This window comes from Amyelois transitella, chromosome 4 (genome assembly GCF_032362555.1).
Source record: "Amyelois transitella isolate CPQ chromosome 4, ilAmyTran1.1, whole genome shotgun sequence".
In the NCBI taxonomy this organism is placed as follows: domain Eukaryota; kingdom Metazoa; phylum Arthropoda; class Insecta; order Lepidoptera; family Pyralidae; genus Amyelois; species Amyelois transitella.
This window is the reverse complement of record NC_083507.1, coordinates 7460849-7476614: the sequence shown is the minus strand read 5'-3', so window position 1 is coordinate 7476614 and position 15766 is coordinate 7460849. Positions and strand designations below refer to the sequence as shown.

At 36.6% G+C, this 15766-nt stretch overlaps 1 protein-coding gene across 1 annotated transcript in view; it reads left to right on the top strand.

Annotated features, from left to right (window-relative positions):
* Window positions 1–15766, top strand: part of LOC106136967 (filamin-A) — a 79512-nt gene that overhangs the window by 19621 nt on the left and 44125 nt on the right. Inside the window, exons 6-20 of the mRNA XM_013337674.2 lie at window positions 590–813; window positions 2002–2143; window positions 2759–2922; window positions 3632–3807; window positions 4407–4519; window positions 4854–5035; window positions 5938–6180; window positions 6990–7116; window positions 7353–7755; window positions 8926–9104; window positions 9460–9544; window positions 10154–10319; window positions 10562–10731; window positions 13111–13202; window positions 13540–13716. Coding sequence (XP_013193128.2) covers window positions 590–813; window positions 2002–2143; window positions 2759–2922; window positions 3632–3807; window positions 4407–4519; window positions 4854–5035; window positions 5938–6180; window positions 6990–7116; window positions 7353–7755; window positions 8926–9104; window positions 9460–9544; window positions 10154–10319; window positions 10562–10731; window positions 13111–13202; window positions 13540–13716 — 2643 coding nt within the window. The remainder of the gene's footprint in view (window positions 1–589; window positions 814–2001; window positions 2144–2758; window positions 2923–3631; window positions 3808–4406; window positions 4520–4853; window positions 5036–5937; window positions 6181–6989; window positions 7117–7352; window positions 7756–8925; window positions 9105–9459; window positions 9545–10153; window positions 10320–10561; window positions 10732–13110; window positions 13203–13539; window positions 13717–15766) is intronic.

Below are 15766 nucleotides of genomic sequence, written 5' to 3'. Positions count from 1 at the left end.
TTGCTCAAGGCATTTAAATTATTCGTGTAGATATACCATTTACAGCAAAGTAAGTACGACGGAGCCTGCAGCGATTTCACAACTAAAACATATAAGGAAACCTACCGCTATTATCTTTGATAAGGTGTTAACTATGTCATCATGATCTGTTGGCCATAGTATTTAACTCTAGAAATTTGTTTTTGCGGTACGTTTTGAGTATCAGTATTTATGCAAATGTCCGGAGTTCGCTGAGGGTCGGGTCGGATATGCAATTTTATTATTTTAAAAGTTATAAATGATACGACAAAAATTTTACAGTCAACTTCATGGCACCTACCTAGTTTTTTTTTATTACTTCTAGTTGCCTCATATTATTTTGAAGGAAGATACTGAAAGATATTTAACTAAAAATTGCTCTATTTTCACATATATTTAATAACTTGTATTCATATTCATCAGATTTACGACACAAACTTTGAACAAGCAAAGCCCCAAAATTTTATATCTTACTCTATGTACTTCTGTCTGGATGAAAACTGCCATACCACATTATAAATACTTACAATGGAGTTACTATTGGATTGACACAATTTCTATTTTTTTAAAGATCGTCATGAAGCTATAGAAAACTGCAGCCGTGCTATGAAACTGGCACACCGTGAGCTTGACGTGCCCATGGTGCTGGAGCCAGAATACCTAGCTTCACCTTGGCTAGATGAGTTATCCGGCATGACATACCTCTCCTACTTCATGAAACCAGGGTCTGCGGGGTATAAAGCCACGCTAGACTGGGTCAACTCGCGTTTGGAAAGAGGGATAACAAATTTTACGGTAAGTAGATTTTTTGTGTATAATCTTGAGATTTACAATATTTTTAATTGACAAATGAATTCATATTATATTAAATTTCAAAAGATTTAAGGTATCTAGATTTCAAGTTTAGTTTCATTGAAACCACGTTGTAGTGCAGACTTAATTTGCTTTCTCAGGTTTCTTAAAATATCCATTAAAGTCTTCTTAAGAAATAAGTTAACTTAAGTATGAATCGTATAAGTAGGTGCGATATAAATATCTGTGATTATTGACATTCATGTCTCGTAGCTAATTTACATACATCTGCAATCTGCTATCAAAGAAGCTAATAGTTTCTTGGAATCACTCACATCGTATAAGTAGTATTGCAAAAAGTTTATCCTTATCTTGTTGTTCAATTAATTGATTTGGAAATGTTTGATGCTAAATCAAGTAATAAATTTTAATCAAATTCGTAAAAATAAAAACATTTTTAGTATTGAAACAACGTTAGGAACATATTCGCACAACCTATTTTCTACTACGCTGAATTCGTCCCGCTACCTAGAATGTAATATCGGAGAGCATCCAGAATTTACACTGACCACAATTTTGATGTGCGCTTCAACAAATATCCGTAGAGTTTTGAAATTATCACGTACAACCCTTTTTGTGCTATTTTCTACTTGCAAAATATCTTTTTGTCGATAGAGCGTATCTTACTTATTCTCAGCGGATTCACGATCTGCGAGAACAGAGAACTTAAAATCTCGGGTTACTACTTTCGGTGCCATATATTTTGCAAAGCTCGGTTCGCTGCTTTACATCAACATTGCTTTGTAATTTATAATAGTTGTTAATTTTGCCTTTATACCAGATACATAGACCGCATTATTTGTACCATTATTTTAAAAGGAAGGTACATGAACAAAATTATTACAATAATGTTATTTAAAACCAATTTTGTAAAGTAAGCAAGTAAGCAATATTATTTCTAATGATCTGGTTATGGAAAATTTGAATTATCAGACATTCTTGTCAAAGTGGTCGTATTAAGGCTATAAGAGTATCTATACTGAAAGACGTTTAATTGTTGTTGTTATTGTCTCTCAACGATGCTTCTTCATTTCTGTCGATCATAGCCTAAGCAAGTTAACTGGATGGTGACAAGGCAGATTTTTTAACAATTAAACTAACTTAAGGTTGACAAAATTCTTACATTTTCAGACTGACTGGAACGATGGTCGAGTGGCGAATGAGCTGGTGCGGTCCATGGGTGGCCCAGCCCCGCCCCCGAGCCGTCTGCGACGAGACCCAGCCCGGTGGGAGGAGAACAACCAGCAGGCCATCGATGCTGCAAAGAAAATCGGTATAATCTGACATAAAACAATTGATCACGGAAAAGTAACCGAATGGACTGACAGCATAGTTAATTTGAGCCTTTTGAGTTATCCAGATGGTTTTTCTGATTGATGTTTCAAGTAGTATACGTACACATACTACTTTTGCAATAAAGATCGTTGGATTGCTAAAATACAGAAAATACGTGGTCTTTTAGCTACACGCGTGCTAGCATACATATAATTTAATTATTAAACTTTTTATCAGAATCGAACATTCTTCATGTTTTTTGATGAAATCCGTTTGAATTTCTTTGAGTCTTTTACTAAAAAAAATAACCTAATTCAAAAATACTACAAAGAATAGGACCAATGCCTCTCGTTCCTATGGATGTCGTAAAAGGCGACTAAGGGATATGCTTATAATCTTGGAATTACTCTTTTAGACTATGGGCGAGCAACATGTCACTATTTGAATCATTAAGACCAAACAGCTGAACGTGGCATATCAGTCTTCAAGACTGCTGGCTTTGTCTACCCCGCAAAGATATACGTAGGTAATGGGACGCATTATATATGTTCTACAAAGTATTTCATTCCCACTGATGATGAAAAAAGATAATTCATATCTATTAAATTTCCAGGTGTTCAGCCCGTGCTATCAGCTCGCGACATGAGTCAGAATGACTCCGAGCACCTGGGGGTTATGGCGTGGGCCACGCAGTTTAGGAACATCCCACCGAGACCCCCAATCCACGACATGTTGAGGGTGCCGCTTGACTCTACTTCTGGAAGAGTTGGGGAAGAGGTATTAGTATAAAAAAATATTGATATGCCTAACAAAAAAATTTAAAATTAGTTTTTTTTTCATGATAACATCCAAAATCATATCCCAACGTCCCACGTTCCCAAGTGGGTACGGTGATTTCAGCGCCGCCCGCACGAAACTGTTGATCTAGTAGAATTTTCCTGTCACGTTTTTGTTCTATGCCCGATTCCCAAATATATACAGTTTTTTGCATGGAAAAAAAGTATTTTGTTTGTATGCATTGTATGGAAAAATAAAATGCCTACTTTTTTGTGGTTTTTTCTGATGTCATTTGAAACATTAAGAAAACACTGGATGGAGCTTGGTCTCCTAGATACTGTATCATTAATCTAAGACTACATTTACTATCATAAAATAATAACAGTTAATAATAAGTGCCGTGTGGTTCCCGGCACTATTACAAAAAAGAATAGGACCACTCCATCTCTTTCCCATGGATGTCGTAAAAGGCGACTAAGGGATAGGCTAAGGAATAGGCTTATAAACTTAGGATTCCTCTTTTAGGCGATGGGCTAGCAACCTGTCACTATTTGAATCTCGGTTCTATCATTAAGCCAAATAGCTGAACGTGGCCATTCAGTCTTTTCAAGACTGTTGGCTCTGTCTACCCCGCAAGGGATATAGACGTGACCATATGTATGTATGTATGTAAATAATAACAAACATTATATAAATGTTCCATTTACAGACATACATTCCAGTAGAGATACTATCAAATGAGCTCTCAATATCAGATGTGAAGGTGTCAATAGTAAATCCCTTGGAACAAGAGTCCAGACTGAAACTAGACTCCCGCGGCGTCGGCGAGTTTATTCCCCAACATGCTGGCATGCACGAAATCGTTCTTACTGTGGATGATATAAGGTAACTAATGCTATAACTAGTTTTATTTCCTCCTGGCGTTTATCCTTCCACGTCTGTGGAAAGGAGCTTGGGGTGGTGCGTCTTAAACCATGATTATAGATTGGGTAAGTCAAGTTTTTACATAATTGCTGCCACTAGAAACAAGCAATAATAATAATGACGACACACCAAATGTAACCTTTTTGCAACCAGATAGATAAAAGAACTTCATGCTTATCATCGCTTCAGAAGATTTACAAGGCAATTTACTCAAAATTAAAAATAAAAACAATAAAGCACAGCAATAAAGAAACGTCAGAGAGCAAACCCCAAGCCTCAAAGCATTGGCGGAGGGTACAACTGGGAATACGCAAAGATGAGAGACTAATTCACCAAGGTGCTCAGTTTCCCCTGTTTACATGGTCCTCAGAGATCAGGCAGTAATCACTTCACTAAATATAATTCTTTTCTACCCGATCGTAGTAATAAAGCTTCCAGGGTCGTTTTTAGAAGGCGTGACAAGAACAAATTCTAGGACAACTATGATGCGTGTAGCAAAAGGAGTGACTTCATACTCTGATTAGAAAGTGAAAGAATACTGATCTTAAATTATTTTCCAGGGTGGACGGCAAATACTTCTTTAGAGTACTTCCAAGGTTGGTAATGGTGCCACCGCCTGGTATGGCGCCATGCGCCGCCGGCAGTATTGTTGAAGTACTAGTTAGCGCTACAGGTAATTACAATCCTTGAATAACTCTTCGTATTCATCCCTAATTATTGCACAACTTTAAGGTACTTTTGTGCTCACAAAAGTACCTTAAAGTTGTACAATAATTACATACAGCACATAAAAACAGAAAGGAAATTTCAAAGGCCAACAGCTAAAATAACCCGTTGTGGTGGTATGGGGCTGATGGCATTTACTACTTTGACCGACAATTAGATAGCTAGAAAACGCTTTGTTGTATCACATTAGCATCAGGCGCATTTTCTTATATATTTACCACAAATCAAAGAAAGTAAGATTCATTTTCTGGTTTTGTTGTAAATATCAAGTTTGTGCCCAGGTGCACCCAGAAGAGAAGACATCGATGTCACCGCTCACTCCCCAAGCGGCCGAGCAGTCCCTCTCCAAGCTCGGCATCCGCCGCCTTCAGCTCCTGGCACCACCGCCTCCAGCGCCACCTTCCAGCCTGATGAAGCTGGCACTTGGACTATTGCTATCACATACAAAGGAGAACATATACAAGTAAAATTAAAAAGTCTTCTATTTTGTAGACCTTCATAGAACTATAGCATAAGATGTCATATCATAAAAATAAATAGTAGGTAAAGTAGTTAACGTTGCGGTGGTAAACACCTACAACAAATATATCAAAAAATTGCAAACGAGTCTGATCTGTACGATAAATCTTCCCAAATAATATCACAGCTGCAGCCACGTTGATGGCAAAACACTGAAAAACTACATAGCACCTTAAATTTTGCTTTAGCATACCTATTCTGAAATAGTAATTAGGTTTAGAAAGATAAACAATGAAAACTAAGGAGTCAGATATGAAGTTCAGCAGCCAGTGAACTTCATAACAAATAACAAATTTAATCAACCTGCCAGCGATGTAAACCTGCAGAATGTTACAACAAGGGGAGTACATTAGTCTATGAATATAAATAAATTTATTCATTACGTAAATTTATACACGCTTGCTTGCACGTCTGAAAATGAAATTAAAGTTTTTTTTAACATCTTAGAAAAGGTTAATTTAGTTATTTGTCTGGGTAAATGAACTGCTTTACTTCGTTCAAAATATTTATCTCACTCTGACTTGTATCGTTACGAGTAATTCGGTGATGACACATCATTTGATTGTAATTTAAAAGTCATAATATTTTTGTGTACTTGAGATTCTTTCCATAAACTTTATGAATATAAGTCATATTTTAATCCAATTTTTTTGTTTGTGATGAAATTATTTATTATTAGAATATTCCATTCAGCTGAAAATGGCCTTTCAGTCATTTTGACATTGTTGGCTCTGTCCTCCCAGTAAAGGATAAAGACGTGATATATATATGCTGTTATTATAACATTCGGAGTAATTGCAATATACCATTTAGCTCCAACCTCAGCTCAATTTATTAACCCAACAGGGAGGCCCATTCACCTGTGAAGTCTTTGATCCATCTGGTGTACGTCTCAGCCCTGGCGCTCTTGAAGGGGCCGAGCCTCTAAAACCCCACTCCTTCGAGCTTGACACCAGCGGGTGCGGGGTGAAGGGCGACCTCCAACTCGACATCGTCCACGATAAGAGGAGCGTCATGTGCGCGCTGGAGAAACTATCTGCTACCAAATATCGAGCCACCTTCATGCCCAAAGCGCCTGGTAAACATAGGGTAAGTACAAAAATGTGATATATTTTATGTAGAAAATTTTATGTCTTACCTGGTTAGATTACCTTGAAGAGATCGCTTTTAGTGATAAGGTCGCCTATTGCTGCTATGTTTAATACATGATTGTAAATTTGCTGTAATTTATTGTGATGCAATAAAGAGTTGATTTGTGGATTCTACGACCATTGCAAATTTCTCGTTTGTAAAACTATTGTTGAATCTGTGACGATTTCTATGATGATGTCTAAGTTTAATATAATCAGGCGAATACCAAGGACCAAATGTACAATTCTTTACATTGAAACATTCGATCATACTATCTTAATGAGTTTTCAGTGAGAACAAGGAATTGATTTGTGTGTCTGCCGATAGATACACATAATACACATATATAGCTGTACGGTACATTGTCATGATGAACGTCGAACTAATTTAATACGCAGGTTGGCGTCAATTCGGCCACTTACAGTTCAGTAATCAAGATTGGTGCATAATCATCGTTCAATTTGGAATTATTGCCAATTAGAAATACATAGTATGATTTGATTTAAACATGATTAAAACTGATTGCTCTTTTCGTATTTTCTAAATTTGAGTTAAGTATGTAAATTTAATTTTGATTGTTTCTATGATAACAATAGATAAATGTTTGAGAGTGAATGGGAATGATCAAATCGGGGTCATCCAATCCAAAAGCCAGGTCGAGAGAGTTATGAAATAAGGTGAAGCGGGAGAAATACAAAGATCTTACATCTCCGGGAAAAGAATGTGATTTTATGTAGGTATGTATAAGATATAATATTTTTTTACAGCTATACATCTACTTCAATGGATATGATGTGCACGGCTCCCCGCACATGTTCCGTGTGGGTTCCAAGTCGAAGAAACCTCGCGAAAGTTCTAGTCCATCGCCAGCTTATGCGAGGATTTCTAGTCCAGGTAATATAAAAAATATTGTTTTAATTCGATCCGTCATTTTCTTCTAAATCGATTCACTCTTGACCAAGCGGTCGTCAATCAGAGACGTCGAGTAACTAGTTCAGTAATAGTGTACCATCTTAGTCGAATTGCATTGCAAAATTCCTGTGCTGAATTAGCACATAATCACCCCAAAACCGCACCAAACGGTAAGAAACTGGTTATTATTTGATTGTGATTAATAAATTAATTTTCAGTAACACGTTTCCGCTCCGAAAGCCCGATGAACCGAAATAACTTGTACGAGTCAAAGCACAATACCAGCTCGATAGATCGACGGGAAGAGCGACGTGACTCCACCGATTATTACAAATACTCCGACGTCAAAGACAAGAGCTATGACGTCACGGATTCCGCATATTCGAGCTCCAGAGTCAATAAGATGGAATACAGATATGGATCGGAGAGCCCTAGGAATAGGACTGCTAGTCCGATTACAACGAAGCATCTGGGAAACGGGGCTAGGCTCGACCTCAATAGACCGACGAGTCCCTTTCGTGCCAGCAGTCCCTATAGAGCGGCTAGCCCAATTGGCAGGACTGCCAGCCCGCTAACGAGGAAGGATAGCCCTTTGAATAGAACTTCCAGCCCTATAAATCGGTATGTATAGGTAGAAGTACTACAACTGCGTAGGAATTTCACAATATTCATTTAGTGCAGATTGCAAAGGCTAATAAACTAGGGATTCTTCTTATAGTTTCCGTTTCATTTAAAACACATCAAAATATCTGGCACATTTATACTGGATATTTCACTTTTCGTCCTCGTCTAAATTACTTTTTTTATTTTTAACTTAAAATAACTGTATCAATCTTAATACTTAAAATATCCCAATCGGAAAGTAAGTCTCACCAATTTTCTGCTTTGATTTCAAAACTTCTTCTTATAATTTCATTAAACAATTAATTTTTCTTCACACGACCTCGATAAGTAATCTCTATAATTTATATCTGTATATTAAACCATTAAAACCTTACAACACATAAATTGCCTTTTCCCATTCAGACTCTGTAAATCAATTTCCATCAGCACTCAGTGGAAGTGTATAAATCATCCTCTTTTACTAAAATCGATTTGATATTAAGTTTGTATTTGCATTTTTGTTATTACTTTTTCTCTGTCCGTTTATATATGTATATTAGTAAGTAGGTACACGTACTTTAAGCTTAATAAATTCAAGTAGTAGATCTTCTCGTGTGTGCCCGTGTGATTCCCTGCACCAATATAAAAAAACAATAGGACCACTCCATCTCTTACCAATGGATGTCGTAAAAGGCAACTAAGAGATAGGCTTGTAAACTTAGGATATTTTTTTTAGATGATAGCAACCTGTCACTATATGAATCACAATTCTATCATTAAGCCTTACAGCTAACGGTGGCCTGTTAGTCTTTCAAGACTACTAGACTCTGTCTACCTCGCAATAGATTTTATGAATAAATGAATGAGTAGATTTTCTCAGTCGTACACTCCTAGCGTAGTGGTTGTTGTTATGAATCAAATGTCAGGTTTACTTTGCAATACTTCTATATTTTCCCCTATATATAGATACTATAATAGATACTCGTACTTCTTAATTTCATATAAAATACCCACAGGGTAGGCCTCACTGAGGGAATGCGCTCCTTAGTCCTTCCATACTACTTCTCACAGTAGGCTCATTTAATCGGGCCCATTTCGTTCTTGGGTGGATGCTTTATTACACCAAAAAAAAATACAATTTAAAAAAATCCGATTTTAATTTGTCTTTAATATATTATTACCCTATAGGGTAAACACACCAACCGGCAGCGACCAGCGATACAGCCCCGTGACGACGACGAAACGAGTCGTGGAGAAGAGGTCTAACTACAAGTACAGCTCCTTCAGCGGGTCTCAGGATAACCTGGACCAGACGAGCCCCTATTCCTCCCTTGAGGCAGACCGTATCAAAAGACTTGGCAGCCCTAGTACGTAATCTGATTTTTTATCACGTCTCTTAACTAAACGTTTGCTCTCTCTTCAGTATTCTAATAAGTGCTCATGAGATTTTTTTATAAATAAAATAAAATACCTACTATTAAATAATGCAATCCCAGACTTTACACTATCTCTTCACATTTCACTTGTTGTTAAATACAGAGGTATCTTTTCTACCCTATGGCCAAAGTGGTTCGCGGTTTTCAATGAACCATTTAGGATCGAAACCAAAATCCAATTTGATGTGGATACTCCAGGTTAGATTATTTTTACACATAAAGATGTTTGGGTGTCGTCAACAACTATCGATTCTATTGAGATCGACAGTGTCTTCTTTCATCGCAGGTTCTGGTGACCCTGGAAGTAAACCGTTCAGAAAAGATTCATGGGACACAGTTGAGAAAACGAGGCAAATGCTCAGTTCGAACAGGTAATATTTATTTTAACATTTTCTGATATCCAAATAGCGTGTTAAGAAAACAGAGCTAAATCATTCTATTAATGTAAGTAAAGTTAACTATTGTGATTACTTATAAAATAACTTTTAGAGTAAGCGTGTGTTAGGTTAAGCTGTTATTATTTTAAAAACCATGTCAAAAATATTTTTGATGTGCTGCCATGACTAACTTGATGTCACACAAGATGATTTACTTGCCCTTGGCCTAAAAATCGGGATATCACTGAAGACACCGCAGATCGGACTTAGTATGTGAAGAGACGGGAAAGTAAAATGTATTAAGTGGACGCAAGGCCCAAATCAGATTGAGGGTGCAACTAGAAAAACACAAAGTTGAGAGATAGATGTCAAATAAACTATTGTTCGTCTTTATTCGTTTAATAGTAAAGTACCTGGGCAACCGAGCAGTACTTGGCAGATGTTAAGAATTAAGTTAAAACAAAAATCAGTAGATGTCACATAAATATACTATATGTATATCTAACAGTGAAAACAACATCATAAACACTAAAATTTAGCGTTAAAACTGTTACCAACATTTGCGTGGTCATTACATAACATGTTAAATTAAACTTGTCGTAGCTTGGAGCAAACCATCAGCCCTGACCGCTTCGGGCAGAGTACTCTAGACCGCGAGACCAAACGCAACACGCAGCTGAACAAGTTTAGCGACTTCTCGAGAGACTCCTTCAACAAACATCTGGATCGGTTGGCCGACGATCGCGACTCCGACACCTACACCAGTCGAGTGAGTTGCAAATACAATTTGTGTTTTAAAATGGAATGTTTTGAACCCGAGGGGGTAATCAGGAGGTTATTGAATAGGATGCGATGGCGCACTAGTCATTTTATGTTCAATGGAAATTACATACATACTTGTAGGATATTAGTCACTACAATTTTTCATTAGACTCTCAAAAATGGTGTGAAGTATAACTGTGTTCTTCCCTTGTAAAATTATAATAAATAGTAAAACTCTTCCTCCCACAGCAAGAGTTCAAGCGCGAAGTGCGGGAGAGCTCGTACGTAGTTCGCGACTCCTCGTATAGCAGCGTTGAGGAGCGTCAGCAACATCAGCAGCCTTTTTTATCCAATAGGCCCCCCCGCGACCCTACCGGGGGGGCCCGCTCTGAGACGGACGCAGCACACGGACGTTTCAGGTAAATGCCAGCAATTATATTTCAGATATTTAATCTGAAATACCATACTTAAGATTCTGTTCCAAGAACCTATGGGACATGGAGGAGCATGAACAGCACCAGCAGTTAGGTGTCTTTTGGGCCTATGGCAAAATACGAGTTTATAGTCGTCGTATCGCAAATATCGCAGGAACATTATTTTTTCGGCAAAAAAGATCCTATATCCCGCTAAATACTCCAAATATGGCCCTAGAGTACTTATGTGCAACGCGACCTTTCGTATAGCAACATTTAAGACAGACTCGTCACACGTTAAACACAGTAACCTCTCCCCCTCTGTTTAAGAGCTATCAGCAATGCAATCAGCAAATCGCTACGGTGAGGAAAAACGGGAATGATTGATAAAAAAAAAATCTTAATTTGAAATTCCGTAACAATAAAGTAGGATATTTGTTTAACAGTTGGAAATGAATTATAAAATAACTAACACGGTAATCTAAGCTACGCTGTTTATATTATTTGCAGTAATACAATTTCATTCCGACATTAAAGGTAGTTTGAAACAGCTAGTCACATCCCTATTCACCACCTGTACACATATTGATTTGTATTTATCCATTAGTCAATCTATTTAGAACACGGTTTGCGAGCTATGTTTACTAATGCTTTTGATCCAAATGTTAATTTAAATTCCTATTACAGTTAATTTCAATTAACACGTCACGTCTTATTAATCACGAGATAGACAGGACCCAATGCTGTTAAACTAAATTATTAGTCTTAAGAAGAAGACATATACATACATTCATATAACCACGTCTATATCCCTTGCGGGGTAGACAGAGCCAACAGTCTTGAAAAGACTGATATGCTACGTTCAACTGTTTGGCTTAACGATAGAATTGAGATTCAAATAATGACAGGTTGCTAGCCCATCGCCTAAAAGAAGTCCGCCATCGCAAGTGATTTGACTCTTTTATAACTATTTACTTACTATTTTCTTGTTACTGTGTAAATTTCTATGCAATAAAGATATAACACACAAACAAGAAGTATCCCAAGTTTATAAGCATATCCCTTAGTCGCTTTTTACGACATCCATGAGAATGAGATGGAGTGGTCCAATTATTTTTTATATTAGTGCCAGGAACCACACGGCGCACAAACTTGATATAAACCAGCACTATACAATGCAATATCTCCAATGTTCTTTGAAAATATGAATCTGTCGAACGGAACAGATATTTTCACGGCGCTGTAAATTTAACACCCGACCCTCCAGGCACACTATTTCGACTATTTTTATTTGAGTAAATAAAATACTGCCTGAAATAAATGTAATGTTGAAGCAAAGTTTAATTCAGATATCAGAATTTAGTTTGTGTACAAATGTGTAAATATAGTGTGAAATATTCCGATCTTTTGGAATAAGAATGTACATTTCATTCGATGAACATAAAATAAATAAAGTGATCTTACGGATCATTTAACATACTTCTTTTGCCTTTTATTATGATTTTATTATATTGATACATGTATATATTAACGGCCAGCTCTTTGCTAGACAAAACCTAATACATATAGTACAGTATAATAAAAGTCCTGACGACTCCACTACAGTTAAGACGTGGACATACTCGTATGTAAATATATACATACAGATAATCACGCCTCTTTCCCGGAGGAGTATGCAGAAACTACATCTTTTCGTACTTGCCACGGTCCCTGCATACCTATTTCTTTCGATTCATCCACTTTCTTATCTCTCTTCATGCTTCAGCTTGTCGGTTTAGGTTACTGTTGACCTGACCTTTTGCCAGGACGTACCTGATTTGATCAAATATAATAAATAAATATTAATAAGACTAACGTTAAATATCATTTATTATCCTTCCTCATTAGTTATAAAAGGTACTTAGGTATATCATTCATTTGTTATTTCAATTATTTTCCTACAGGATTTAACCATTATTACATGAATATTTCCTCGTCCACAGTGCAAGCAATGTTGTATAAAATCTTGCCAATATTTTGTATGTAAATTGCAAATTAAATTAATAATTTCATTTATTTTTTACAATGTTAATTTTTTTATTAACCAGATACAATTAGTCCGTTAAAGTTTATTTTAACTTTTTTATTATATTGCTCTATTCTTATATTATAAGGAGTTAGTGTTTAACTTTGATTGTATGTTTGTAAAGGCTTATCTTCGGAAATACTGAATCGATCATGATCTTTCACCATTAAAAATATCTGTGGGTATTGTACACTAGTAGAGTAGCAGGTACTTTGTCATTAAAACAATTGTCATGACTTTTATTACAAAAAAGTGCTTCTTCGTCCCAGCGATTGGTTAAAAACTAGTCAATATTTTTTTATTTTTTTTCTTTACTGCAGACCAATTCAAAGGGATAACCATAGAGGTGCCAAAGGAGTAGTAGTTACACCGACCTACAGAGGAGTGGTCGGGCAACCTGTCGAGTTTATAGGTGAGGTTCATAAATTTTTGCATAAATACTTCCAACGGAAATTAAAAAAATAATATGGTTATTCTGCGCTGCAGCAATTGATACCTGGCACAGATTACATGGTAGTGTTCAACATTCTTAAACTTTTTGCACTATCGGCATCACGGCTAACTCACCCGTTGCACTTAGCAAAATAAGACTATGACTTTCATAATATTTAGCAATGAGCTGTCATATACATCTTTTATACAAAACTTGAACTTTAAATAAAGATACGCCTACAAACCCGCACGAGTATAACTTCTTGATCTTACAAACAAAAAATGAATGTTTTTTAAGAATTTAATTTCTCTAACAGTTGACTGCAGCACCGCCGGCGCAGGTAACTTAGAACTCGAAGTATCTGGTGGTAACGGAGCGCTGGTGGCCAGCTCAGTGCGTCCATTAGGCAGCAACCGATACGCAGCGGCCTTCACGCCGAGACTTGCGCGGGCGCATACTGTCCGCGTTATGTTCAACGAGGAACATGTGCCAGGTGAGTGCAACTATAGAGTGGTACTTCTTCTTATTCCTTATGTACCTTATTTATAGAATGGATGATATATATATATATATATATAGAACAATAGGGATGGTAAAGAGAACTTGTAGGAAAGCAAGCAAGGTGTGTTTTTAGAAAGTAAAAGCGAGTGTAGCGCATCTCCACCCGTGATTCGGCTGGTATAAGAGAAGGTTAGTAAAGAGGGGGGAAAAGAAAAGAGTAGCTGTTATCAATATCTATTATAAATATTAAGCTTCTTTTGCTTTCACGATTTTATGGCTAGATATAGGTACATAGATATACTACGGGTAGGAGGAGTCCGCATATGAGTCTTACCGATGCCCTGTTTAAATGATATTAGACTTTATAACTGCTAGTTTGTTAACATGTTGGAATTACAAATATTTCAGAACCCCTCTCTTTTTAAACTAAATCATAAAAATCATGAGTACTATTTTAGAGAATCCCTTTGCGTTCATCCAGGTCAACAATGACTACCTGTGCCAAATAGCAAAATTCGTTCGAGAGGTTTAGCTTTGCGACGATAGAAATGTCAATCACATCCCTTTAATTTGTACTGATCCTGAATAACCAATCAGTTCGCATGCTTCGCGTGCCTGCCTCAGAGTGCATGGAATCAGAAAGGCAATACACGTTTTGTCGAGCTTGATAGACATCTGATTGCACAAATGACAATTACCTAGGTTCATTTGGTTTGATTTTAAGTTATAAAGAATATAAAAAAATTGTAAGACTTTTATCACCGTTAATTAAAGCAATCTCGAGGTAAATTCACGAACGTTGATAGGACAAATGTCTTATCTTCCTTCTGTCCCTTACTCAGGAATTAATCTCAAAGTAGAGTGAGAGGAAAGTTAAAACATATACCTTGTCAACATTTGTGAATAAGGAAATTGGTCATGTTGTCTACATCAAGGGCTTTAAACTGGCTTATAACAGAAACTCAAACACCAGGATTTACAGTATCGATAATTGACAACAAACCTTAGCGATCATCAGTAAATCATAAAAAGGAAGTAAATAATAACTTTTGCAGTTATTTGCTGTTTGTGATTTGATATCGATCTAATTGTTAAAACGTTCATTGTTCAGCTGGATGGTTTAAGAGATTCATAAAGTGATGGATTGCTAGTTCAAAGCTCCTTTTAAGAAGATCTCAAGTATAACTCCGATTACTTTCGAGACTGCTAGCTCCGCCTACGCGGTATAGGTATTGTATGTACATTACACCAAAAATTGCGCACGTCAAAGTAATTTCAAATCACGTTGCAATGAAATGAGTTCATTACATAGGCTATAGCACCTGTCTTGTTTCGGGAACACGCTCTAAGCACCGATTTAACCGCGATCCGGCCTGATATTGCGGCATGTTCCGCATTTATATGCAGTGCACTCGACGTAACTCTCCGCTCAGTAATTGTATTAATAATTTGGTTCTGCACAAACGATGCACTGCATTATGAGGAATATGATTTTTATTGCGAAGTTTATATGTCCTGTTAGATAAAATATCTGAACATATTTTTTTTTATTTTTTATTCTTCTACCAGACTTTCATATCCAGGATCATAGTCAGAGGCGAATCTCGGTATGTTCTCCAGAAAATTTTCTATGTAGCCCCCAGTACCGATAGTCACGTCTACATTTCTTGTAGGTTAGACAGAGCCAGACAGAACAGCTTTGAATATACTAAAGGCCACGTTCAGCTGTACTGCAGTACCAATATCAATTATTTTTATTTCTATAAAGCACTTACTTTAATTAAAGCATCTTGAAAATAACGAATGCCTCAATATTTTAGTAAAATCATTTTATAATGAAATGAAAAAGCTTTTAAAAGCATTAACTAGTCTATTGAGTTTCCTCCTTTATTCGTTTATAAAATAAGCTGCTTTGCTGCCTGCAGTTTTCAAGTAAATTATAAATTTATCGAGGAAAATGCAATCAAGTATCATTAATAAAGTACTGTAGGGAACAATACAATCTAGACTCAGTACCGTATCTTTTTTCCATACTTTCTATA